The sequence below is a fragment of the Martes martes genome, assembly GCF_963455335.1.
Source record: "Martes martes genome assembly, chromosome: 10".
Lineage (NCBI taxonomy): Eukaryota > Metazoa > Chordata > Mammalia > Carnivora > Mustelidae > Martes > Martes martes.
This window is the reverse complement of record NC_137898.1, coordinates 49,447,308-49,473,949: the sequence shown is the minus strand read 5'-3', so window position 1 is coordinate 49,473,949 and position 26,642 is coordinate 49,447,308. Positions and strand designations below refer to the sequence as shown.

The window sequence follows — 26,642 nt, the reverse complement described above, 5'->3', positions numbered from 1 at the left end:
CAGAGCACACAGAGAGGGCAAGAATCTCAAGTAGACTCCTTGCTGAGCGCAGAGCCTGGCAGGGAGCTCAATCTCACCATCCTGAGATCACGACCTGAGCCAAATCCGAGAGTCAGATGCTTAACCCACTGAGCCACCCAGGCACCCCACCCATCCCCTATTTATTTAAAGCTACTATACAACTTATTTCATATCCTGTGTCTGATAGAATCAATGCTTGAAAATTTTGTAGAACAAATTTGGCTGTCCAGTGCTTTTGTTCTTGGTGCATTCTTTTTCCCTTGTCTTGTGATTTTTTAAAAAGGTGAACTCACATTCCTTGAAACTCTGGCCGTGGGAAGTTTTATAGCCTGGGTTAAAGGGGTCTTTCCACAGAGAGGGTTTGTATACGTTTTTGTAGATGCCTAAGAACTTCCAACGACTTTAAGTTAAATTCTGCTCTTGAGATTTTGTGGACCATGAAGTATTTTGATTTTATGTTATAAATCCAAGGGAGGGATTCGCAAAGGAGAATTTTTCCTCTCTTCTCATCATGAAATTGAGGCAGGCAATTTTTACCCTAATTCTGGGGGTGAGGGTGGGAGTATTTCTAGCTCATCTTACACGGAGATAATTGGTCTTTGGAGTACTAGTTTTACGGGAGGTAAAGTGGGGGAATCAGGGGATTATTATATTAGACTCTTCATGTTGGGAAACCCTGAAGCTTTGTATTCTGTCCTTTGTACTCTATGAAATTAAGAAATCATAAGCCTAAAGTCACCAGGTTCCTCAGACTTTCTCTAGGTTCCTATTTTCACTCATGTTTTGGTCTCAGTATTAATTTCCTTGGGTTGTTATAACAATGCACCACAGGCAGGTTCTCCTAAAACTACAGATTTATTCTCTCACAATTCTGGAGGCTAGAAGTCTGAAATCAGGTGTTGACAGGGCCATGCTCTTTCTAAAGCCTTAGGGCAGGATCCTGCCTTGCCTTTTCCAGCTTCTGGTGGCCCCAGGCATTCCCTGGCATTACTCCAATCTGCCTCCACCTTCACATCGTCATCCTCCCTCTGTACCTGTCTGTACCCAAGTTTTCCTTCTAAAAACACCAGTCACATTGGATTAGGGCCACTTTAACCCAGTATGACCTCATCTTCACCTGATTAACATGGACAAAGACCTGATTTCCAATGAGATCATATTCATCTGGACGGAGGGTTAGAACTTCAACATATTTTTGAGGGCAGTCAACTCCATTTATTTATCGTCTCCAACAATTTCTTAATTTCTTACCACCTCTTGAATGCTCTCTTATATATTCTAGCATATTTGTAGCCATCATCTATACAATCTTTCTTTCTCCTATTCAACGCCCTCTTTTTATCTCGCTGTTATCATTCTGCTTGCCCATAGCAACTCCCTTCTTTTCCCCACTGAGTTGCGGAAGTAGAAATCAGAAAAAAAAAAAAAAAAGACTTATTAGAAAGGAGCACAAAATAAGAATAAGGCTTTAAATAGGGACTCAGTAGACATGATTGTGAATAGAGTAGAAGGAATTACCTCATGGTCACTGTAATCGTTTTGGGGGGGATGCTCATAGGTTTTTTATCCTAGATATTCTGTGGTATATCTCTCTAGGCTTTCACATAACAAAGATCTGGGGTTGAATCTTTTCTCTACCTCTTATAAGTTGTATACATACATAAACTCTAAATTTCACAATTCCCTCATCTGAATAAAAGGAGTCTTCTAATAAGAACTACTTTTTGGGGATGTAGACGGATGGCATAGTTAGCTGCCAGAGCAGGTTGTGAATAATTGTGCAAACAGCTCTGGGTTCCAAATGGGTAGGACTTGGAATAAGTTGCCTCTGACTCAAAGAGGTGAGAAAAACAATGTCTGTCTTCTTTTACAAACAATCCTGTGGAGTCATTGCACCTTTTCTAGGGAGATCCTAGATAGGGAAGGGGAGGCTTCAGCTGTGAACTCACAAAACATGAAAGAAAGGCACTAACAGCCCCACAAAACGTGAAAATCTATTTTGGGGATGACGAGCGGTTCTGCATCCCTTTAAGGAAAACCTGGAATTCAAATGAACTAGCTCCTCCTTCTGTCTGCCACTCTGCCAGCCAACAGGCTGTTGGGTCCCTGCCGGAAAAACCACCTTTCCTTCAACGACCATGACGCTCCATCATCTCTGTCAAGCAGGAGGGAGGAGATGGAGAAAAAGAAATGCCAGGCAATGTTTTGTACTGTATTTTACAACCTGAACACAAAACCCAAAGATTTTTACCACGTATTTGAAAGCCTCACCCAGGCCCACACTCCAGAGCAGCTTTCTCATCAAGGCACAGAGAAGCCAGAGATCTCCCACGGCCCTGTGACTGCGTGTGAGAAGTGTGAGAAGCAGAGCTCACGTGTCTAATTCCTCTTGGTCCCCGAGCATCTTTACCCAGAGAGCACGCATATGGGAGGGGGCCCCGTGGGCTCCGCCAATTCCTGGCAGCAGCTCCTAGTGAAAAATAGTATGTTTGGGGGCGATCATTTATCCAGGAGTGGTGCTGAAATGAGATGGTGAAGAAATGAGTGATGTAGGGAGAGCTGGAGAGGCCAGGGAGACAATGCTGTCTCTGTCCTCTGTGAGTCCGTTAGCTCCCCACGAAGCCCAGGCATTCTAATGGCCTTCAAAGCAATTTCCCTTCACTTCAGTGAATACGGGTGTCTAAAAGCATTTTCTAAGCTCAGCTTCAGACAAGCTGCTCCTGCTGCCAGTCGTCAGAGCCCTAGGATTATGTCTGGGCAAAAAGTGCAGCCCACACAGGGCTGGTCAGGCCCCTGCAGATGTTGTGAGATGGTCCGTGGAGGTGACCTGTCTCCCTTTGAGGTGGGGCGAGGTCTGTCCAGGGTCAGCTGGCTGCCCAGTGGGGTGGGAGGTCTAAGGAAGTTAGAGTTAAGAGGAGACTGGACCCAAACTGGAGTCCTTGAGTGGGAAGTGGAGATACAGACGCTAAAAAAAAGAGGCAAGAGTGGGGTCATTGGTCAGAACCAGCCAGATGTTGGGGTGGTCTGCGTGGAGGGCTGACAGGGAGGAGGGATATCTTGGATGATTTCCACAAACTCCAGCAGGTTCAAGGTCCTCTCCAAGGGCTGCCACACAGGGGATGTGTCAGGCTGCTTAAAATTAAGATCCCCATGGACAGGACAATGGGGACCACTGTGGAGACAAGCCACAGTTTGAATGTTGGGGTTTCTGTGAGGATAGGACCACAACCCAGGCAGAAGGGTGGGTTTCCCTCTAGGATGAGGTCCTTCATTGTGTCTGTTATCACTTTCCTGCTGACCACCATGGGACCTCATGCGTCCTTCAGACATGATGGGGATGGGGAGTCATTTTCAGGTTATCTTTCCATGGGCCCAGGAGAAAGAGTCAGAGCCTAGAAAGTGTTCCTGTGGGATAAGAAATTAAATGATGTCTGTTGTGGATTCGCATCATGTGTTGATAGTTGCAAAAGGTCCTCTAATTTGGGGCAGGCTGGTGGCTACCTCTAGAAGAATCGGACAAGGTATGAACAGGTCTGAGTATCTGACCAGCACGTGGCAGGGTCAGGAAACAGAATAGAGTGAGCCTCGCTGTGTTTTGGTCTTATGTCCCATGAGTTCATTTCCCTATAGCCCTCTTTTTCTTTTCTTTTCTTTTTCTTTTTAAGATTTTATTTATTTATTTAAGAGAGAGAGAAAGAGATTGAGAGAGAGGGAGAACATGATGGGGGGGAGGGGCAGAGACAGAGAGAGTGGGGGAATCAGGCTCCCCACTGAGCAGGGAGTTAGATGCCGGGCTCCATCCCAGGACCCTGGGTCATGACCTAAGCCAAAGGCAGATGCTTAACTGACTGAGTCACCCAGGTGCCCCCCGTAGCCCTCTCTTGACAAAGTCTTTAGGAAAGCTCTCTGGGCTACTGTTGTAGAGGAGGCAGAGAATATCAGCATGAGAAATCCCAAGAGGAGGTGACTCTGAGGGGAAGTGACTCTGAAGGTCACGCTGGTCCAGCCACCCCTTGATGCCAGCATGTTTTTTCCTGGAGCACACTTTGGCTCAGCCCCGAGGAGCCTATGTTTGGTTTTAACAAAGAGGTTCTTCCCGTAGTAGGGGGCTTGTATCTCCCATATCCCCAGCCCTAGCCAAAGCAGTTTCTGAAGTCCTTTTCTTCCCCCAAATTCTATAGGTCCCCTGCTGCCCCCAAGCAGCCCTGATCACACACATGGAGCAAGGTTAAGAATTAAGACATTCAGAATCCAACTGTCACCCTCATCCTTATCTCCATTTCTCCACCCCCTAGACTCATTCATCTTTCGGAGAGCTGAGCCAAGTCCTCTGGGCGGGGCCCTTGCTTACCCTGATCCCCAGCTCGACATTCTCGCCTCCGTAGACCTCCATGCCTTCGTCCAGTAGGCCAATCTCCTGGAAGTACTGCCGGTCCACAATAAAGCAGCCGATGAGGGCAGGGCTCCTGCAGGGGTGTGGAAAGACAGGCCAGCAGTTAGCAGAGGGGCTGCTTCCTGGGCACGGCCAGAGGAGTTCAAGCAGCGGGGCCTTCCTATAGGAGAATCTGTTCCTCCTCCTTCGTTTGCCCCCAGAACTGGTGTGGACCTTGTTCTTTGAGTGGCCCGCCTACCTTGAAGGCCCACCTTCACCAGCTGCTTTAGGGAGGCTGTTTCTTTGGGGGGCAGGGGAGGGCACGGCAGAGAGCTCCTGTCCTGGGGCCAGTCGTCATTCCAGGTGGTGCTGAAATGGGTGGACAGCCCAGGGGAGGGGTGTTCAGCCCACCAGCCTGGCCTGAGTGTCTGCGTCGCCGGCTACCCTGACGCCTGAGCTCTGAATCACACAGCCAGTCTCTGTTTCTACCTGGGCACCTGCGCTAACTCCCCGCCCTTCCCCTGCTTGGGTTCCTCACATCAACCTTGGTTCACTTGGAAAGATTAGTTGGGGCTTTGGAGAGCATGGTAAATGATGTGGATTTTATCTGGAAGTAAAAGAGTGTCAGTGAGGAATTTTAAGCAGACTTTGGTATGAGCAGAAGTCAGTCAGTCAGAGGAAGACAGATACCCTATGATTTCATTCATACATGGAATTTAAGAAACAAAATAAGTGAGCAAAGAAAAAAAAGAAACAAACCAAAAAACCAGACACTTAAATAGAGAGAACAGATTTGTGCTTTTGAAAAGAACCCTCAGGCAGCTGTGGGGTGACTGACCGGAAGAGGCTGGTGGAAAGAGGAATCCAGTTGGGAAGTTTGTTGCTACGTCTGGCGAGACATGATAAGGTCCTTGACCAGAGGATCAGGAATGGTAAGAAGGATTGTTTAAAGCCTTATTTTAATGTAAACCCACAGAACTTAGAGACAGATGAACAGGTGAAAGAGAGGGAGGAATTGGGATGCCAGCTGGCTTTGTGGCTTGGGTGATGGTGGGGTGGGGACCACCCATCAACACGGGCTGTAGAGAAAAAGCTGGTTTCAGAAGGAAGAAGCATTCCCTACTGGGAAAACCGATCTGAAGGTGCCTGTGGGACCCTAGGGGGAGAGAGCCACTGGGTGGGGCTTAGTGGAGGGCCTGGGTCTCAGGCCGGAGCCACACATCAACAGCCAGTCAGTTCAGGAGCCGGAGGGCCTTTCCTGAGTGAGAGTGTGAGCATGGGGCTCACTGGCTGTGGGCAGGTGCCCGGTGAGGCACAGGACTTCACCAGGAGTGATTCATCTTAGGAGAATCAGCATGAACGCATGGGGGCTGTGTCTCTGCTGAGACCATGAACTTGCACAAATGACTTTGAATTGTTCTACCGCACACAGCTACCACCTCTAGCCCTTGTATAGCATCTTATCAGCGGGTGGCTGAAGGAGTCGGGGTGGGGGAGGGGAAGAGAAAGAAAAAGAGAAATGATGGATCCTCAGCTATAAGAAAACTGTCAGTTACATGCAAACGGACCCATTTTTGAAACTGGAAACTCATCAAGGTGGAGAAAGAGCTCTTTTGAAGGTCATCGCTTTGGACTATGCCCGTGCAGAAGACTGCTCAGGTGGAGACAGGGGCCTTGGGCTCCCTGCCCCTCCTCCTCCTTTCAAATAACAGCATTTTATTCTGGATGGGCTCACATTCCATAGACCACGGGCAGCCAGGGCAGTCAATGCACTTCAATCCACTCCTCCTAAACTAGGCTGAGTTCCTGCTCTAACGGAGGATGCTTGACCCTGTCCTTGGAGGGGCCCACTATGAGGACAACCCTTGCCTGTCTGTGTGTCCCTGAGAAAAGTTTCCTAGACTCCTGGAGCCTCCGATTCCATATCTACGGAACAGAATCAACTATAACCTCACACGGATTGAATGAAATAATATAAAACCTTGAAAACCTGTGGGGCATAGTGGTGCCTTGAAAAATCATTTAAAAAGATGCACTTGAACATTGAAAAAGCCCAGAGAATCCCTTCTTTAAACACACGGTGATTTAAAAACAGCAGTTCGGCAGGGTGGGCAGAGTCAAGTCTCAGCCTTGTCCTTGACATCCTGGAAATGTTGAATATTTCAACATGGTGCTCTAAGACATGCAGGAAGGGGTCTTCCCCATTTGGCCAAACCCACTCAGGGGGAACAGTGTACTCTAAAACAGTTGCTGTGCCATGAGCATAGGCCACTTCAGACAATCTGTTCCTTATTAACCAGCTAGGGTGTGAAGTGGACCCAATCAGCCTGAGCATGTTATTGGGTTATACCCTGCCTCCTTCCCAAAAGGATTAGAGATAGCTTACAAAAAATGTACAATACCGTGAAAAACAAAATACATAAATGTCTGAAAAGGCCAAAAGTTTACAACAAATTGGGGGCTTTTTAGAATGCAGCATTAGGTCCTCCTCGACAGTCCTTAAAGGAGACCCACAAAATTGATGCTAAGCTTCCTGGCAGCCACGGTGAAAATGAACGAACATGTCTTAGAAATACATTCAGAGTTCCCACATGAAAATATACTCATTCCTTGGCACTAGCAAGATTTTCTTTGACTAGCAGTCAGTCTGAAAGAAATTTCTCATGTCAGTCTTTGTAGAGGTCACACTGGGACATAGTGAACAACCCTCTCAAAGACATCACTTTATTTTTAATTTTTTTTCAGTATGTTAGTCACCATACAGTACATCACTAGTTTTTGATGTAGTGTTCCATGATTCATTGTTTGCATATAACACCCAGGGCTCCATGCAATATGTGCCCTCCTTCATATCCATCACCGGGCTCACGCCTCTGAAACCCTCAGTTTGTTTCCCAGAGCCCATAGTCTCTCATGGTTCATCTCCCCCTTGGATTTCCCCCTCATTTTCCCCTTCCTTCTCCTAATGTCCTCCATGCTATTTCTTATGTTCCACATACATATGAAACCATATGATAATAGTCTATCTCTGCTTCACTTATTTCACTCAGTATAATCCCCTCCAGTCCCATCAATGTCAATGCAAGTGGTGGGTATTCATCCTTTCTGATGGCTGAGTAATATTCCATTGTGTATATGGACCACCCCATAGATACAGATGTAGTGAAAAGAAGGGCCACATGCACCTCAGTGTTCAAAGATGTTACTTTAGAATGCAGTAGTATCTCTGGGCTCTTTTCATAGCTTACATTGTGCAGACACAGCACTGACATACAGCCCCAAAGAAACAGGAGCCAAAGGGGGCAAGGTATATTTGTATAACCCACAGCTTTCTGTGGGGTTGTCTTCATCTAGGGATAAAACCAATACAGTTCTTCCCCCAAAACTTCCATGAATAAAATCTCTCTTGGCCAAATTTTTGACAAGAATTAGGTGATGAAAACTTTGAGACTCAGATGATATTCTCTGTCAAGGGCCTAGAACACCGGTTTACCATGACTAGGCCAACACATTTCAAGATGAGCAGAACAAAGCAGCTAATATCAGTGTAGTCTTCGGCAAGAATGCTCCTTGCATGAGAGCATACTTCCTTCCAGGATCGTTCAGCATGCTGAGGCGCAAATCCAGCCATGCCAGTTCCGAGCTCAACCACGGGTGTCTACAAGGATGACAACTAGATGTGGGATCTAGCCGACCTAGGTTTGGATCCTGGCTCTACTGCCCACAGCCTTTGGCAGAGCCATTCTCCTTCCTCTGTCTTATGGGTTTTCCCCATCTTATAAAACAAGGGTGACACAATGAGCTGTCACAAGGTTATAATGAGAAGCAAATGAGACCATGTGTGGGAAAGGCCCTTGCACGCAGTGACCTCTGAACAAATATTTAACAACACAGAATTGTGGCAGGGGCTAACAGGTGGGTAACGGAGATAACTGCGGGAAAGCTAGATGGTTCTCTTCCATCCGGTTTTAAATATGAATGTAGTTTTTTTCTTCTGGCAAGGAAAGATATGATCTCAGATAATAATCACCCACTTTCAATTAGATTTTTTCATAATCTTTCTCCCTCATGTAATACAAAGCAACATCAGCTTCTAATCTCCTCTTTCATTCCAAGAATAGTCCCCTAGGCCACCTCTGGTGTCATCTACGTGTTTAATGGGCAAGACTTTGCAGAGAGCATAAAGGCACCTGGTCTGTGATTAACCAGACAGAAATAAGGACTGGTGGGGTGGCTGTTGTAGGAGTCCTGACCCCAAGAACAGAGGCTGCACAGAGGAGTCATCTGGGGTCTGTGAAGGCAACAGTGAAGGCAAAAAGAGCTTATCATCCTTGAAATGCAGTTCGAAGCCACTTTTAATTGAATCCTACAGGATAAACTCAAATAGTGGTGAGGGATCCAAGCTGCTGTGGGGTCCGATCTTGCCTCTCTGCCCCTCGGGCCTCATTACATGGCGCTACCTCCTCATGCTCCTCCCTGTAAAGGTCCCTTTATACTTCCTCTGTGTCCGTGAACTTATGCTCTCTCTTCAACTATGAGTGCTCCTGCCCCAACCTTGCAATCTACTATTTGCTTAAAAACAAGTGCAAATCCTAGTCTCCAAAAAAGATTCTTCCCACTTTCCACACAGTTTCCTCCAGTAATCATTTGCTATTCTAATTATTTTGTCTGTCCTCACCAGACTGCAGGCTTTTGAGGGTAGGAACTGTATCTTAATCACTCTGGATCCCCGGCACCCGGCACAACTGTTGGCTCCCAGCAGGTGTCCCATAGTGATGTGCTGAAATGAATAAGTTTGAGCCCCTGAATGGATTCTGGGTGCCATGGTTCTACAGAAAGGGCCTGTAAGTGGTGACTGAAGGTCATTTGTAATTCCCTTCCAACCCCCATCCCATCATCCCACAGTGGGGCTGGAATTTGGGGAATAGGGCTTGAGTTGGGAGGGGAGCCCCTGCAAGGAAGATGAGGCAGAGAGACCCACAGGTAAGGATGCTTTACCTGATCGGGGCGGTGGAGTTCTCCAGCTTCCACCAGGCCTTGGGGGGGTTTAGGTAGCGACACCACAGCTCCCAGTCAAAGCCCTGGGCGGCCAGTGGGTACTCTTCTATCTCAAAGTTGTCATATTTGATGTTGTCAAAGGATGGCGAGATGATGCGTTTCCGGTTCTCCTTTATGCGTGTGAGCACAGGTTCAGCCCTGAGCAAGAGGGAGGGAGAGAAGGGTCACTGCTTCCGAGATGGGTAAATACCAGACTGGTGACCCTGACGCTCCTTCCCCTGCAGAAAAAGGCAAAAAGCCACCTGGCTCTCTGCTCCAGCAGGTTGCTTGGCTTCCTAGGAAGGAGCCCCTGTTGAATCTCCACCCCTTCACCCCACTCCTGCAGCACGTCCTGGGCTGAGCTGAGAGACTGTTAGTGCCTTAGATCCTTATGTCTGTTTGATTTCCCTTTTTCCACTAGAAAAAAAATATTAAGACCTAAGCAAGAAGAAAGGAGGAGATCTGAGGTTCCATAGGAAGCTTTCAACTTGGGCTTTGATTTTGCTAAAATTCAGTGTATCGAGCAGGAGGAAAAGGCAGATGAGCATGGCAGAGGCATGGAGGTGAAAACAAACGTATTTCCACCAGTTACTCATGGCTGCTTCCGTCCTCCAGACACGCCACCCTATCCCACGGGTTCTCCACCGCCCACGGAGAGGTGGGGAGTAGGGCTTTCCAAGCAGCCAGGAGGCCCCAATGGACACCAGGCAAGTAAAGTGTTTGCAGACAGGAATGATGAGCTTCTTATTAATAATGCATTTGTTGCATAATTGTTTACTCAAATCAGCTTGAAATAGTAAGTGTCCCTCTCCTCTTCTGGCCATAAATCCAATGAAAATGCTTTTTAAATAGTCACAAATGGCAAGCAGGGACTTCAACTATAAAAAACGGCTTCATTGCAGCCTTGAGTCTGTTATGTAAAACTCTGCCCAAATCTAGCCATGTGGTGTGCATGCCCAGCGGCTCCTTCCTACTAAGGGCCCTCCTCACCCTTGCTCTCTGCAAAGCCACACACAGTGGGCCGGCCAGAGCGCACCCTCCAGCCCTGCTGGGATATTGGGGTCAGGTGCCCCATCCCTGCTTGGCTGCGGCCACTGAGGCCATATACCTTTTCTTTTGCTCCATGCAGCCGCCGAGCAGCCCTCACCAGAGAAAGGAAGTTTTTTAAAGACCAAGTTTCACCAGTAGGGAAAGTCTGAGATTCTATGCTACGCCTGGCTGGGCATTTTGGGGGAGGGGTGGATCCCACCTGATGACATCAAGCTACCTTCTCCCCCTCTGACCACTGGGCCTTGACCCTGTCTGTGTGGTTGGGCTCCTGCCTCAAGTCTGGTCCAGCTGTTCCTTGCTGGATACTCACTCGCACTGTGCTTAGCTGGGCTGGCACTCTCAGCTTGGCCCTTAGCATTTACCTTCTCCCAGATCCCACCTCCTAGAGGAAGACACTAGCCAGGGTCACACCCGATGTCACCATACCCTTGAGACACTGTGCATTGGTCTGCTGACCCCCGGCTCTCCCCAACCTCGAAGGGCTGGCTTGTTGCCTTCATCAGTCATACATCCGATCTCAGCTGTTCCCACAGCTCTCACCTTTCCCCCACTACGACTGAGATCCCAGCATGCTTTGTACTCCTTTGACAGCCCTGGACCACACTGGGACTCATCTTCCTCTCCTGATGGGCACTTACCAGCCCACATTGAACTCCACATGGGCATCGAAGAGGGCCACTACAGGGGCAGTGGCCACCCTCCAGCCGCTGACTCGGGAGCGGATGAGGCCTTCCTGCTTGCTGTGACGCACGACTTTGATGAAACCCGGCTTCTGGCCATTCACCTTGTCCACATACTCTGTCAGCTTCTCCTTTAGTTCCTCTGCGGGGGAGAAAATGCATCATTAGCATAGCGGGGAAGGTGCGATGAAGACATTCACCCTCTTAGGGTGAACGGACTTCCCCAGAGAGAGGCTGGAGGGTCCATTTCCCTCCCCAGGCCCCCTTAACATTCCCCAGGATGGCCAGCGCCACTCAGCTTCAAAGGGAAACAGTTTGTATTGAGCTCGGCAACTCGCACAGGGCTGCGTGCTTCACACACCCTGTCTATTTAATCCTCACAACCGGCCCACGGGAAAATGGGGCTCAGAAGGGTTTCTCAATTTGTCCGATGCCACGCAGCTTGTGAGTGGCACGGGCTGGTTTCAAGCCGGGTCTAATGACTTCCAAAGCCATATTCTTCTCATCAGCTCAGTGGCCTCTTTCTTCCCCAGTGCCCTCCACTGGAGCTCCTCTAATGCTCAAAGAAAGCTTCCAACTGCGAAGATTACAGCCCGGGACCCAGTCCTTCCTGGATCGCCATCTTTCCAGGAAGTGGAGGAACAGGCCTTATGCCATGTGAGCAGTTGGTATTGGGTTGTTGCCTGCCGTTGCCTGGCTAAGCATCTGATTCCCCTGCTTCCTCATAAATGTAAATGGCTCCTGCCGTCCCCTCGCCTCCCAGCTAGTGACAGCACGGCAGCCACATTCATTGGGTCTTCCACAGAAGTTCAGGCAATAGCCCACGACACCCCTCCCCCCAGAATGACCCAGGTGGGCTGCATTCTCCTACCTGCAACCACTGCATCTCCCCAGGACTCTGTTTCCCTTTGTCTGTGATCTCCTGGACTGCCCGTTTGGGTGCCCTCCTCCACCTTCTCAGCCCGCTCATGCCCAGGCCCTGGGACAGACCCACTTGGGCTGAGCCTCATCCCTATCAGAAGACAGTAGAAGCAGGGCGCCTGGGTGGCTCAGCTGGTTAAGCGACCGCCTTCGGCTCAGGTCATGATCCTGGAGTCCCGGGATTGAGTCCTGCATCAGGCTCCCTGCTCTGCAGGCAGTCTGCTTCTCCTTCTGACCCTCCTCCTTCTCGTGCTCTCTCTCTCTCTCTCATTCTCTCTCAAATAAATAAAAACAATCTTAAAAAAAAAAAAAAAGAAGAAGACAGTAGGAGCTCTGTGCCCCTTGGTGCCCAGTCTGGGGCCCTGCCAGACGAGCACGGCACTGTGACAAAAGGATATGAGGTAGCAGGCACAGTGCCTGGCACACAGTGGGCGTGCCCCATAGCAGCAGCCCTGTGCAGTAGAAAGGATGGTGTTTGGGGTCAGCAATTCTGCACTTTAAGGCTGCTTTCCAAGTATCAGTGTTATAATCCTGGTCCTGTTACTAAACTAGTTGTTGACGTCTGTGTGGACATTGGATATGGTGAATGTATTTTGCATGTGGTAAGGACATGAATTGTGGGGAAGCACAGGGTGGACTGTTAGGGGTTGAACTGTGTCCCTGCAAAAAGGTATGTTGAAATCTAACCCCTAGTAACTTAGAAGATGACCTTCTTTGGGAATAGGGTCTTTGCAGATTTAACCGATTTAAGATCCCTAGGTCCTAATCCCATATGACAGGTATTCCTAAAAAAGGAGGAACTTCGGACACAGACACAGAGGCAAAGAAGAAAGACAAGGAGGGAAACAGAAAGAGAAGATGACCACCTATAAACAGAGGAAGACCTGAGGTACCAGAAGCTAGGTGGCCTGGAACAGATCCCTCTCTCACCTTCAGACAGGGCGTGGCCCTGCTTGATTTGGACTTGATTTTGGACTCCAGAATGGTGAGACAATAAATTTCTATTGTTCTAAGCTACCTAATTTGTGGTACTTTGTTATGGCTGCTCTAGGAAACTAACAGAGTTGTTATGAGGATTAAATGGGATTAACGTGTGAAAAAATGCATAGCACGTTGTAGATGTTTAAAAAAAAAAAAGCTCCTTTCTACCCTTCGTCAGTTTCCATCACGCTGGGAACTATAAGAGAAGAAGGAGCTGCAAAGCCTTCTTCATGGGCTCTGGTTCAGGACTACCTCCTCCTGCTCTGCCTTGTCTCTAGGTTAGATTCGGCAAGCAGCAAGGCCATGGTGGCCAAGCAGGAGATGTGAGCATGTGCAGGGACCTCATGCCCAGGGAAGACCATGGGGCACGGTGGCCACTGCCAGAACTGGTATGCCCTCCTGCAGACATTGATTTCAAATATTTTTTTTTAAGATTTTATTTATTTATTTGACAGACAGAGATCACAAGTAGGCAGAGAGGCAGGCAGAGAGAGAGAGGGAAGCAGGCTCTCTGCTGAGCAGAGAGCCCGATGCAGGGCTCGATCCCAGGACCTAGGATCACAACCTGAGCCAAAGGCATAGGCTTTAACCCACTGAGCCACCCATGTGCCCCAATTTCAAATCTTTTTACACACGATGCTGGCCAAATAAATCGGTCTGGATGGATGGGTAGGATATGGTCCCTAGGCATCCCTGCTTGAGTCAACATCGCATTGGTGAGGGCACTTGGCATCCAGGGCAGGAATGCTGACAGAGAGGCAGGAAAGTCAGGTCCTAGACAACTACCAACTTGCCCTGTGACCTTGGGCAAATCCCTATGAATGCCAAGACCTCAGAGTTAGTCGGACAGGATTTTAACATTTGTTTTGAACGGATTACCACTCTAAGGTTGGGTCCCCTCTGGCTAACCTGATGTGTGATTGATCCTTCAGCCCCAAAGGGACCTGACACACGGTGCAGCCCATGGCGTACTGGGCCACTCCAACCGTTAGATGTTCCAAATGCCAGGGGCCTTCCACGTTCCACTCACTTGTCCAAGATTTATTCTGGGGGCCAAAGGGGGCAGATCCAATCCCTCTTCCACATGACAACCATTTAAAGACCATCCTTAAGTCCTTGCTGGGGATTTCTTTAGGTCAAGTGTCTTTAGTTCCTCTGAGTTCAGGTTCTTTAATCACACCAAACTTCCCTCGAGTTATGTGGTTCTCTCTAACACTTTTAAATGACACACCTAGAAATTGGTCTAATACTTATGGAGTAAACTCAGTTATGCAGAATAGAATGAAAGAATCACCTCCCTCATCCTAGAGTCTATGCCCCTGTTCATGTAGTTGAAGGTCACATTAATTTAGCCTGCTTTTGACTCAAATTGAGCTTCCTGGAAACAGACAACTACAGGTCCTCTTCACCTGGTGCTGCTAAGTCAGGCTCCTTCATTCCTTTTCTTCACAGCTGCATGCATGTGTGGGTGCATGCTTGTGTGTGTGTATGTGTGTGTGTGTGTGTGTGTGTGTGTGTGTGTGTATATGCATGCTCTGAGCCAAAACATAGGATCTTATGTTTAGCCCTCTTTCTATCTTTTTAAAGATTTACACCATCTCTGATGTCAGAATGTCTTGTCCCTAATTCTGTTATCCAGTGGCTTGATGATCTAGCCCTCCTGCTTTCTGGCTTCTGCAAAAGTGATCAGCATATGGCCTCAATTGTCATTCGAGTCATCCTTTCACACAGTGTGACCCTTTTCTGGAGTTAGGGCCAGTGAGGCCTGTCAGGCTTTCTCGTTCCAGCCTGACGAAAATAGAACTGACTGGGGCACCTGGGTGGCTCAGTGGGTTAAGCCTCTGCCTTCGGCTCAGGTCATGGTCTCAGGGCCCTGGGATCGAGCCCCACATCGGGCTCTCTGCTCAGCAGAGAGCCTGCTTCCCCCTCTCTCTCTGCCTGCCTCTCCGCCTACTTGTGATCTCTGTCTGTCAAACAAATAAAAAATATTAAAAAAAAAAGAAAAGAAAAGAAAATAGAACTGACTTTGAGGCTGCCATTAACACACTGTGTATCTCACTTTAGCTGACGTGAACATGACCTCATGATCTGCAACAGCACAGCCGACTGGAGAGGCTTGGGGATGCAGCTGTCCAAGGTTGGCCGTAGATGGAGGGGCCTAACTCGGTGTGTCCCATGCTTACAGTGTCTTCAAGCATGGCTGTCAGGAGGCCTCTTAAAACATTTCCTGTCCCATATCTTCAAAGGTCCATCTCTGACATAACCATTTTTTTTAATTTTTTTATTTATTTTTTATTTTTTTATTTTAATAAACATATAATGTATTTTTATCCCTGGGGGTACAGGTCTGTGAATCGCCAGGTTTACACATTTCACAGCACTCATCAAAGCACATACCCTCCCCAATGTCCATTTCCCCACTGACATAACCATTTTGAAAATTTTATTTATTTATCTATTTATCATTTATTTAAAGACTTTATTTATTTGACAGAGACACAGCGAGAGAGGGAACACAAGGAGGGGGAGTGGGAGAGGGAGAAGCAGGCTTCCCGCCGAGCAGGGAGCCAAACATGGGGCTCAATCCCGGGACCCCGGGATCATGACCTGATCTGAAGGCAGAAGCTTTAACGACTGAGCCACCCAGTGCCCCTCCGTTTTGAGAATTTTAAATAGAACTCAAAAAGCCTGGTATTTGGACTTATGATGGTGGTGTGAGTCCAGGAACTTAGAGTGAGAAGTGGGCTAATACCAAATGATACCTTTCCTCACCCTCAAGGGGGACATACTTGTCCCCTTCTCTCCCATCCCACCCCTCGGGTGAGACCCGTTGCCTACAGGACCACTGTGGTTGAGTTTATTGGTGGCACAGGGCCATAGATAATTGCCACCCAACAATCCTCCAAGAATCCCACATCCCTAAATTCACCCCCTTGTGTAGCTGCTCTACACACTGAATCCGGGCTGACTGTGGGGCAACAGGATGCTGCAGGAGGGACCTGGGCTTGTGCAGACATAGGCCTTAGGAGGCCTTGCAGCTTCTGCTTTCATTGTCTTGCTACCCTAAGTAAGGAAGACCAGCCTCCTTCAGCTTGAGAGGCCCAGGGAGTCCCCATTAATTTAGGCCACCCCACCGAGGCCAAGACATGTGAGTGAGGCCACCTTGGATCCTTGAGCTGATTGTAAATGCAGGGGGAGCCCAGCTGACCCCCTGCAGAGCAGACACGAGCTGCCTTACAGAACTGTGAGCCAGTAAATGGCTACTGTTTTAAACCACTAACTTGTGGGCTGGTTTGTTGCACACACAGGCTAACAAAACGGGCTCTATTATTCTGGTGTGGTGCTGATGTTATAGTAAGATCGTGAACTCCTGATGCACAGGAAATGAGAAGGGCCAGACAGACACAGAAGAACCACTTAGAAGGTGGCAGCAAGAGAAGAAAAACTTTGCTTCTCATAGGAGCTGCTTGCGCCTTTCTACCTCTGAGCTCTGACAAAAGAACTAGAATAAAGGTTTCTGGGGGACTAGCTAGAAAAAAATTCTGTTCTTAGCCCGCTGCATCCCAGACATTGGCTACCGATTAGAAGACAGCATTCCCTTAGCCATGACCAAACAGCTGCCATCAAACATCGAAAAAGTCCTGAAATATCACAGTTAATACCAGCTCATAGTTTTTGCAAAGTGCCTTTAACAATTAGGTTTTCATGTTTTCCTTCAACTTTTAGCAGTTGCCAAAGCAAGAAAGAACTGTCTCAGAGGCACTTCTGAGTTTGCTAGGAAATTGTGGTCCAAGACACTGCCTATTACATATTATCTATAATGTACATATGACAAATAACTCTCAGAACTCAGCTAAAAAAATATGAAGAACTTATGGTTTTCTTTACACCCAAACACAAATATATAACCCCTCACATTGATCTTTTTGCTGAGGCTGCCGGGAAGCTCAGAGAAAAATCTAATGACTAATCACAGAGTTCAGCATTTTTGCTTTTCTACTTTTGCTAAAGATTTGATGTTCAACTTCCTGTCTCTAGGTTGCATTCTTTCACTTTCTCCCCCTCTGTAAGCTACCGTTAACTACTTCTTGAAATATCTATGAATAACTTTTAATGAAGTGTCTTGGGGGAGCACGGCAGGAACATCACTGTGGAAAGAACGGGAAAGCTGTATTTCATGTCTGTTTTAATGTGTTGGGGAAAGAGGAGGTAGGGAGTCTGCTCTCTGTGACTTTGCCAGATTTAGAATCAATGGAGGAGTTGTCAATAGTCGGCGTTGACGGGAGAAATACAATTTGCACCCTGCATGGGGCCAGGTGTCATCCTGTCTGTGTTGCTCCTCCAGCCCTCTCCTGCTGTCCACAAATCCCTACTCAGCTGACATCTGAAGGACCTCTGTGAATCAGCACTCCCAGGAGCCGAGCTCATCAAACACCATTCCCCTCTTAGGAGGTCAAGGCCGCTCTCCACCCTCCCCACGAGGGGCCTCCCCTCCGAGCCCGCGGAGTGCAGGCTGCTTGCCTGCTCTCCCTCCTCCAGACTTAGAAGCCAAGTCAAAATGTGGAATTTGACCAGCCTGGTCAGAGAGAGGCTTTTCTTTCCTCCCCATATCTGCCCCTGTGCTGCTCCTATAAAAAGCAATTAGTTTCACAGAGTCATCCCAAAAGAAACAAAATGCAGGCGGAGCAGGAGAAGTCTGGTACTAATGGCCATTAATCTGATTTAAACACCTAATGAGGTACTCTTTATCTCTTGCAGAAAGGAAAAGAAAGGATCAGGAAATTGATGCCCGATGGGGCTTCGCTCTTTCAAGGCCTGCCCCCTCCTTCATCACTGTTTACAGGGCTCGTCTACACGACCTGGCCTCAACGTGTGTCTCAGGGTCTGGTTCTGCAGGAACCCAAGCTAAGAAGTCATAGTTCTCCAAGATACTATGGTCCCCACCAGCATGTGACTTTTTAACTCTTGATGGGTGTATAAGATGTGTGTGTGTATGATGTGTATGTCTATGGGTAGGATGACAGAAGTTCCTTTACCCCCACTATCTCTGCATTGACTGGCTACACTTTCATAAAGGAAACAATAATAATGATAATGATAACATACCAGGCATTTTACAGTTTGCAAATATCATCTCACTGAAGTCTTTTGACAACCCTGTGATGCAGTTACTATTAACATTGTATTTTGAAGACAAGGAAATTAAGGCCCAATGTGACCCAGGGAGTAAATGGTGGGTGAAGTCAGGTTTTAAATCCAACTGGGCTGGACCCGGAGTTTACACTCTGTACTCTGGGTGCCACCTCTCTACCGGCCCGCCTGAGTATCTGCTTGGTTTCCAGAGACCGCCCTCCACAGAGTCCGATTAGGTAGATCAGGGCCTGAGATGCTGACTGTCGCACCAGCTCGCAGGGAGATTCTGATGGGCAGCCAAGCCCGATAACAACTGAAATAGTTGTTATCTGTTATCTGTTAATAGAGGAGTATCAATTTTGTAACAGGTGGGAAAACGAGCTTCGCCCAGAATAGGTGCAGCTCCAGCCCTACGCAGGAGGCATCAGACTCTGTCCGAAAAAGGCTCGCTCCTCCCCGTTCTTCCAAACCCCTGGGCTCCATCTCGCTGCCCTCAGTAACAGACCCTTCATTTTCCAGTTGGTTTTCAATTCTCTGTGTGTGGTCATTTTCAGATCTGCTGCTTTGGACGGTCCCCTGTCATTCCCCAGCTGCCCTCTGCCCAGGGCACTGCCTTTTGTCCCTTCTGCCCAGCCCCATAGTTTCAGGTGAGCCGGCCCTGCCCGCCTCCCTAACTCAGTGTTGTCCCCCAAACGCTGCCTAGATCCAAGTGGCTACCCCTCCCTCCAGTGCCTGAAGGGACTGTGAACACCCCCCCCTACTGAGAAGCGCTACTAATTGCCAGTCTCCAATGGTGCTAATTTAAAGATTAAAAGCACAGCACATTTCTGTTTATTTTTCCAAGAGTGAACAGTAGCTGGTCTTCCTCAGAGCAGAAGATTAACCGACTTTTCTCTAAAGCCCTTTAGGGCCATCGAAACACAAACGATATGTCAACACATTTTAAAAGAGAGATTATTCATTAGGATGCAACGGTTGTCAAAACTGGTTGATCATCCACTTACCGGAAGAGCTAAAAAATAAATAAATAGAGAGGCTACCCACCCCCATTCCCTTGAAGAAGCTGGAGGGGGCTGTGGGCAGGTTGATGAATGAGAGTGAGCGGGGCTAAGACGGCAGCGATCCCAGGACACACCCAGGGCAGCCTTGCGTTGTGCATTCCTCTCCCTTTAAGATCACTTTGGAGGAGCCTTCAAAGCCTGGGCCGTTTACAAATGCTTGCACGCGTTTCCTTCTTCTGTCCCATGCGCTCACCAGCTGCACTTCCGTCCGGCTCCTTTAATCACTGCACTACGTCAAAGTCAGTTGGTACCAAAGTAGATTTGGAATGACCTTAAATGGTTCTCCTTACTCAGGACTTGGGGAAAGGCTCCACCTAGGAGCTCCACAGATGGCATTTAAAGGAGGGCAGGAGGGCCCAGGAAGAGTGTCATGATCTTCCTGGGAGGCTCCAAGCATTAATTTAGTCTTGGCAAGTTACAGAAAGCCCCAGAATGGCCACCCAGGTCATGCTACAGCCAGGCATTAGTGACCACCAAACCTACAAAATTTATGTACTCCTTACTTCATGGGGTCTCCAAAGCCAGGCTCTCAACATCCACTAGTATCTTCTTATCTGCTCCAAAATGTCTTATTTTGGATTCTGTATGCTGTAATAACATGGTCAGAACTGGTCCCTGAAGACGGCAGTGGCAGGTGTAAAAATGGTCCCCTGGCCAGTCAAGGATGTGTTAGGTGGAAATCAATGCTTCTCTCTCTCTCTCTCTCTCCCATTTCTCTCTCTCTGTCTCGATAACAACAAACCAAAACTTGATTTATAACATTGGCCCATGTCTGTGGTATGAATACCACCACCAGAGCAGATTTCAAGCTATTAACTTGATGCCACTGAGCCCTAGAGCTGGGCACGCAGCATTGGCAGAAGGTGTGCACGACCAGCCGCCGACAGTCCAGGTCAGCCCAGCACACTGTACCAAGGCCCAGCCGGAAAGGCTGCAGTCCTGTGGGTGTCTCCCCCCTGCTTGATAGTTAGCCATCCCGATCTTTGTTCATTCATCCAGTAATGGTATGTGAAGCACACACGAAATACTGTGCATTATTCTAGATGCTCATCTAATTGAAATCTCACTAGCACCCTGTAAACAATGACATTTATAGCTAATGTTTTATTTATTTAGTGCTTACCACATGCCAGGTACTGTTCCAAACCCACTTCAGCTATTTCTCATGTTGTACTCTCAACAACTATGAGATTCCTCCAGGTAAAGCGTATGATTAGCCCCATTCCATACATCAGGCACTTGGAGCACAGAGAGGTGGAGGGATTTGCTCAGGGCCCTAGGGCTGGAAGGGGGTAGGATCAGGTTAAGACCCAGACACCCTGGTTCGGGTCCATGTTCTTCATCCCACATACGATGATCTTCAAACAACAAAGGAGAAAACTCAAGGAGCAGACTTCCAATGACGTACCCAGAAGGACACAGATGGTAAAGAACAAGCAGGGGTTCGAAGTCAGATCTGACTCCAAAGACTGCCATTTGCCACTCTGCCCCACAGCCTACTGAAGGAACCATAGGCCTCAGGCCTCCTTCAAGAGCCTTCTGTGATCACGGATTCAGTTGGGAAAGAAAATCTCTTCTTCCAGCTACTATGTATCCTTAGAGCCCAAGGGAGGGGATCAGATTGCCACACTCAGCTTCCTTTCAACTGGAGGGCTGGGAGAGTATTCTTACACAAGTCGTTTCTCTGGGGTAAAAATCCCCAAACAAGCAAGACCTACGAATGAGGGAAGAGGGCTTGGGTTTGGGTTTCCTAGAGGGCTTATTCCTCACTCACCTTTGAAACTCACAATCAGGTCCAATTCAGGTACACTCGTGGCTGGGAGATAGACTAGAGGGCCAAGAACAAAAGTCTTCCTGGACCAGCCTGGGTGTTCACCATGGGGTCCCGGCCATATGCCAGGGAGGTGCTGCTGAGCAATCACACCCTTTCTGTTCCTGACACCCTCAGACTTGTGGTGGTCACAGAGCTGGTAATCCGAGCAACCAGGAAGAGAATCCAGCTTCTCCCCATCTCCCCTGCCCCCAGGACCAGAGCTCCAGGCTCTCTAGTCCACCAGTTCTCTATTCATCCACCATGAGCAAATCAAGAAAATGAAAACAGGAATAATGGACTAATAGAAATCAGTAGTCGTGGATTTCATCCTCGTGGATGAAATGACCTTGGACGAGGGCCAGACTGCCTGGGGCTGTGTGAGACGGAAACCCATAGAAAGTAAAGGTGGGACAGTGGCCCAAATGCTAGCATGCAAAATTACTTACAGGGCATAAAATACTCCTGTTCCTCTGATGGTTTTTAGCAGGAATCCCAGGACTTATTAAAAATGCCAGGATGGGTGATTAATGTCAGCTGCATCCAGGCAGAGTGGAGTGGACACTGCTTCAGGTCCCGCCCCTCCAGCTCGGGAGTACTGAGCACAGCCCTTCCTGTGAACGTCAACAGAGGGAGTTACCAAGACCTCAAAGCCTCAGGAAATGCTGGCATGGAACCTGTAACAGCGGGTCAGATCAGAGCTGAGAACAGACCCTGCTGGTGTCCCAGCACACAAAGGGGATTCCAGGAGGGCGAGGTCTAGTACAGGCCCTTGGGAATGTTCAGTTGCTGTTGGCAGTTAAGCCGGAGGCCAGCTGGAATTTTGGTGCTAAATTCTCCTTTTGTGCAAGACTTGGAGAGTTCTGAGTGCTGCCCAGCTCAGAAACTTGATCCAAAACCTCATGACTAAAAGCATAAGAGTTTAGGTTATGAGTCCAAAATTTCAAGATTCTGAGATCTTGAAAGTCTGTGATTTTTGGAGATTGACTCCCATGGTCCTGAGATGCTGGAAGTCTAAGCTTCTATACACGCTAAAGTAACAACCTCCCCAAAGCCCCACCCCTGGCCGCATTGTTGTTGGCCTGCAGGGCTGAAGGTCCTGGTCCCTGCTTGCTTCGCCTCCTCGGCAAGCCTCTGTGCTCAAGTCACATTCCCAAACACACTGAACTCAGTGGTGCCACAGTACCTTTGCATGAACTAACTGCTCCCTCCACCCGGAACTTTCCTCTTACCTCATCTGACCCTGCTGAGGCTCTTTCAGAACTCTTCCTTCATCTGCAGCTCTTCAAGTAGAGGAAAGGCTAGGGGAAGTGAAGGAATTTTTTTCTCCTTGGAACATGGACACAGGGCACTGGAAACACTGATGGGTTCCAGGAGACCAGTGAGGACCACCAGTAGGCTTGAGGTCCAAGTCCTGTGGCAGAGCCCTGAGTGTCCTCTGGGGAAAGAGCGAAGGCTCCCACAGGCTGTAAGTCAACTCTGTATTTCTGCAAATCACCGGCTGCTCAGGCTGTGTGATGAGCAGCCCCAGCCTGGCTGAGTCATGACTCAGGAGATGTAGTGGGCTTTGCACACATATTTATACCCCACCCACTGTCGGTGCCTGTCAGATCAGCAGGTTTTGGTGCTCTTTTCCTCAGTTCACTGAATAGCCTCAGGCAATCTATTCTCAAAGGGAAGGATCCCGTGAAGGGGTGCACAATAAGGCAGAACCCAAGAGCTCCGCTCTCAGTCCTTGAGTTTTTGTTTCTTTATTGAAAGATGTCACACAAAGCAGAAAGAGCAGGGACTCAGAGGACAGACTGATTTTAATTTAATTCCCGGTGTGGCCAACTATCAGCTGTGTGACTTTGGGTATGTGGCTTAACCTCTCTGAGCCTCGATTACCTATCGCTGAGACAGAAATAATGTTACCTACTTCTTTGGGTGGCTGTAGGGCTCTGTGAGACAATGCAGGACATGTTGTAAGGGCTTAAGGAGTGCTGTTACTGAATGTTCATTAGTCTGAACTCCCCTGTTCCCTTCCACCTTTCAAAGGAAGTGCCTAAGCAAGGAGCAGCCTCTCCTACATTATTTGGGGAAGCCAGGACTACAGCAAATTGCCCTGGGACTTTCCCAGGGCCAGGGCTCTGCTGCTTCTCCTGGGGGTGGGGTGGGGGTGCACTTCATATTCAGTCCTCAACCAGCTTCCCATCCTAACCTGTCCTCTGCTTACTGAATAGCCCTTTATAAGCTTATTCCTGTAGGCAAGGACTCCCAAGATCTTTATTTGTACTAAGTCATTTAACACTTGGAGAAACTCTTATTTGGCAAGTACTACTGAGAATCCATTTTATAGATGAGAAAACTGAGGCACAAACAGGGTAAGTGATGTGTCCAAGTTCAAATGATTAGCAAGCAGCAGAGCCAGCATTCTGGGTCTGGCAGTCTGGCCCTATTCTTGCCCTTGGGAATCATGGCGGGGAGAGCGCCACTGAATGAGCATCTGTTGGCCCAGGCTTTGTGTTGGCCCTTCAGCAGGTCTCATCCATGTCACTTTGTGATTTAAAGCGTGAAACCCTAAAGGAAGCCTCTGCCATCTCTGTTCGAATTCACAGCACCCCTATGAGGCAGGGACCTTTTATGCATTTCGGCCCATCTTAGCAATGAGCATAACGAAGCTACGAAGAGTGGATGGATGTGCTCAGGGTCCCAGGGCTGGACGCGGGTGGGACGGGGATGCAAACCCAGGTACTCGGACTCAGGTCCATGTTCTTAATCCCATATGTGGTTATCTTCAAATGACAAAGGAGAAATCCAGCGCCAGCATCCAGTATCGTGGACCATGGACCTTTCACAGGACATGCTGAACCCTGGCTCAAGGGAGACACACCATGTTCCCTGGGCACTCACTCATTCAACAAACAGCACTGAGTGTCTCCCTGTGCCACTCACTGCTCAGAGGTTAAACCAAGCTCCTCCCCTCAAGGAGCTCCAAGACTGGAAGGGCAATATCCAGACACACCACTGGATGTGTATGATGACATCAGGCATTGAGTTTGTGCTGTGTGGAAGGAGCAAGCAAGTGAGGCACACACAAGGACAGGAGAGGGGGACTACAGCTGTGGTCTCCAAGCAAGGGGAACACTGACCCAGAGGGAACATAGCCGTGGATCTCAGGAGGAACCCCAGCAAAGGGGTAGGCCTGGGGGTAGGCCTAAGCAAGGGGCTGGGGGTCAGGAAAAGGCCCCGGGCTGAGAAGTAAAGGGAGGCAGAGCCCACCACCTAGCCTGGCAGGGCGTGTCTGGAGAAATGGAGCAGGCAGCCCCTCTGGATGGCACTGTTAGCTCCCATTCATCCTTCCCATGCACCCTTAGCTTGGGGATCCCCAGCCTCAGCCATGCACCTGAGCAGAGAAGGGTCTGGAGAAGGGGAGGGCTGGTACTGCCCTCCCCCAAGGCAAAACCCTTTCTAGCCATGCTTCAGGTTCTCTCGGGCCTGGGAGAGGCTCGGAGTGAGGGGGACTCCAGTCTAGGCCTGGGCTCTGGGTGGGTCATTCCTCACACTCCTGGGCACAGAGGTGTCTGATAAAACTCCCTAAATACTTGAGCCTGTTGAGGCCTGCAGTGGAGCCCAAGTGTAGACAAAAACAATCAGCTGCTTGAAGCACTGTTTTGTTGTTGTTTGTTTGTTTGAGTCTCAGAGCCTAGGATTACAGGATCCTCTTGCCAGCAGCATCCCTACGTGGACTGCTAACATCAGTCAGGTCCTGGGCTCCATTCAGGCTACCCAGGCTTTCTTGACCACACTGTGTATATTCCTCTTACTTTAAAGCCACTTACTTTAGAGCCCCCGGGCCAGAGATGTTATCAGAATGGGGACAGAGACCAGAACAGGAGATTCCAGGACTGGGGGTGGGGGGGGTGGCGGCGGCGGGGGTGGTGGTGGTGCATTACCTTGCCCAGGAGCTGTCATCCAAAGTCTGCAACCTGCACAGCCAGCCACCTGCTGGTATATTTTTTTGGCCAGGACTTTCGGGATTATTGATTTTTTCTCAGACCCCTCTATTTGAGCAACATTTATCATCATATTCCTCTAGTGAGACTTCAGAAAACCCAAGAAATAGCACTTCCCTGATAGACACGCCCCAAATATTGAGAACATTGCTCTTCACTTCATGTCCCTACTGTGTTTCTTTCATTCGTGTGTCCAATGGGCAGATTTTTACTGAGCGTTCAACACGCGGCAGGCCCGGTGCTCGGTGCTGGGCCTGTGGGGTAAGTTAGGGCTCTGGCCTCAAGAAGCTCGCAATGTGGTGGGAGGAAGTAATTAAACAGATCGTTTTAGTGCATTGAAATATGTTCTAAAAGTGGTTGTCACAAGATGCTGTGATAACATAGTACAGGACGGGATAAGCTTTATAGGATGATATTTGAGTCTGTCTCAAAGGGATGGATGAGGAGGGTTTGCTAGGAAGATAAAGGGGACAGAAAAATTGTCTCGGGGAGAAACACACAGCATGCATAAAGGCCGAGAACATGAACATGCATGACCTGTTCGGGACGTGGGAAGTGGCAGGCCAGCTGAGTGTGGGTTATGCCGGGTCTGGGGTGCAAACGACCCCCTGCAGACTCCAGAGCGCTGGGAGACACAAGGCAGCTTTGCTGCTTACCCCTGCAGGCGCACAGCCAGGTGGGAGAGCCCCCACCCTCCTGGGCAGCCACCGAACCTCACCAAGCCACGGCCACATCCCTCTGCTGTTAACCACCGGTGGCTGGATAACCCCGTGTAGAAAGAGAGGCACATCTTTCGAGTTTGGCGGGACACTGAGGAAGTCAGATAGCTGAGTGGTCCTTTTATTGCTTCCCCCCCACCTCCCCCACTGACTTCGAAAGAGCAAAGAACTGGCAGGATATCAGCCGGGGGTGTGGAGGGTGTTTGCAAGCAGTGTCTGGCTTTCTGGATACTGGAACTACAAAAGCTGGATCAAGTGGGGCGACAGTGTGTGAGGGCAGGAAGAGAGTTTGCCTAGGGATTAGCACGCAGGCCGAGGAGAGAAATCCACTGGTGAACTGGTTACCATGGAGAGCAGCCAGGGATGTGGAGAGAGAGGCGGGTGTGGGAGGGACCATGAGTTGGATGAGGAAACTGTTGAGCTGGGAGCTGAAGACAGAACTAATCTCCCCAGGAGTCTATGCTGCAGGGGGCACCTGGGTGGTCAGTCGGTTAGTGTCTGATTCTTGATTTCGGCTCAGGTCATGACCTCAGGATTGTGGGATCCAGCCAACATTGGCCTGAGGCAGGCTCTGCACCCAGCGGGGAATCTGCCTGGGATTCTCCCTCTCTGTCTTTCCCCCTCCCCACGCTCTCTCTCTCTCTCTCTAAAATAAATTAATTTAAAGACATAAGCCTACACAGCAGTACTGACAGCAAGGGTAGCAAGCAAAGTCAATTTCAGGCTGGAAGCCAGGTTGGGTATTGCAAAGACGTGCAGGTGACTTGAGTCTCGGGGAACAGCGCTGCTGGGGCAGGAAGGGTTAACTCCTGCCTCAGCATGCCTCATGGAAGGGTGGAAGCATTCGGTGAGGCTAAAGGAG

General features: G+C 48.9%; 1 protein-coding gene across 1 annotated transcript in view; it reads right to left on the bottom strand.

The window, feature by feature from the left end:
* Nucleotides 1–26,642, bottom strand: part of GALNT18 (polypeptide N-acetylgalactosaminyltransferase 18) — a 341,676-nt gene that overhangs the window by 90,004 nt on the left and 225,030 nt on the right. Inside the window, exons 4-6 of the mRNA XM_080816994.1 lie at nt 11,119–11,302; nt 9,392–9,589; nt 4,373–4,487 (exon numbers count right to left, since the gene is read on the bottom strand). Coding sequence (XP_080673120.1) covers nt 4,373–4,487; nt 9,392–9,589; nt 11,119–11,302 — 497 coding nt within the window. The remainder of the gene's footprint in view (nt 1–4,372; nt 4,488–9,391; nt 9,590–11,118; nt 11,303–26,642) is intronic.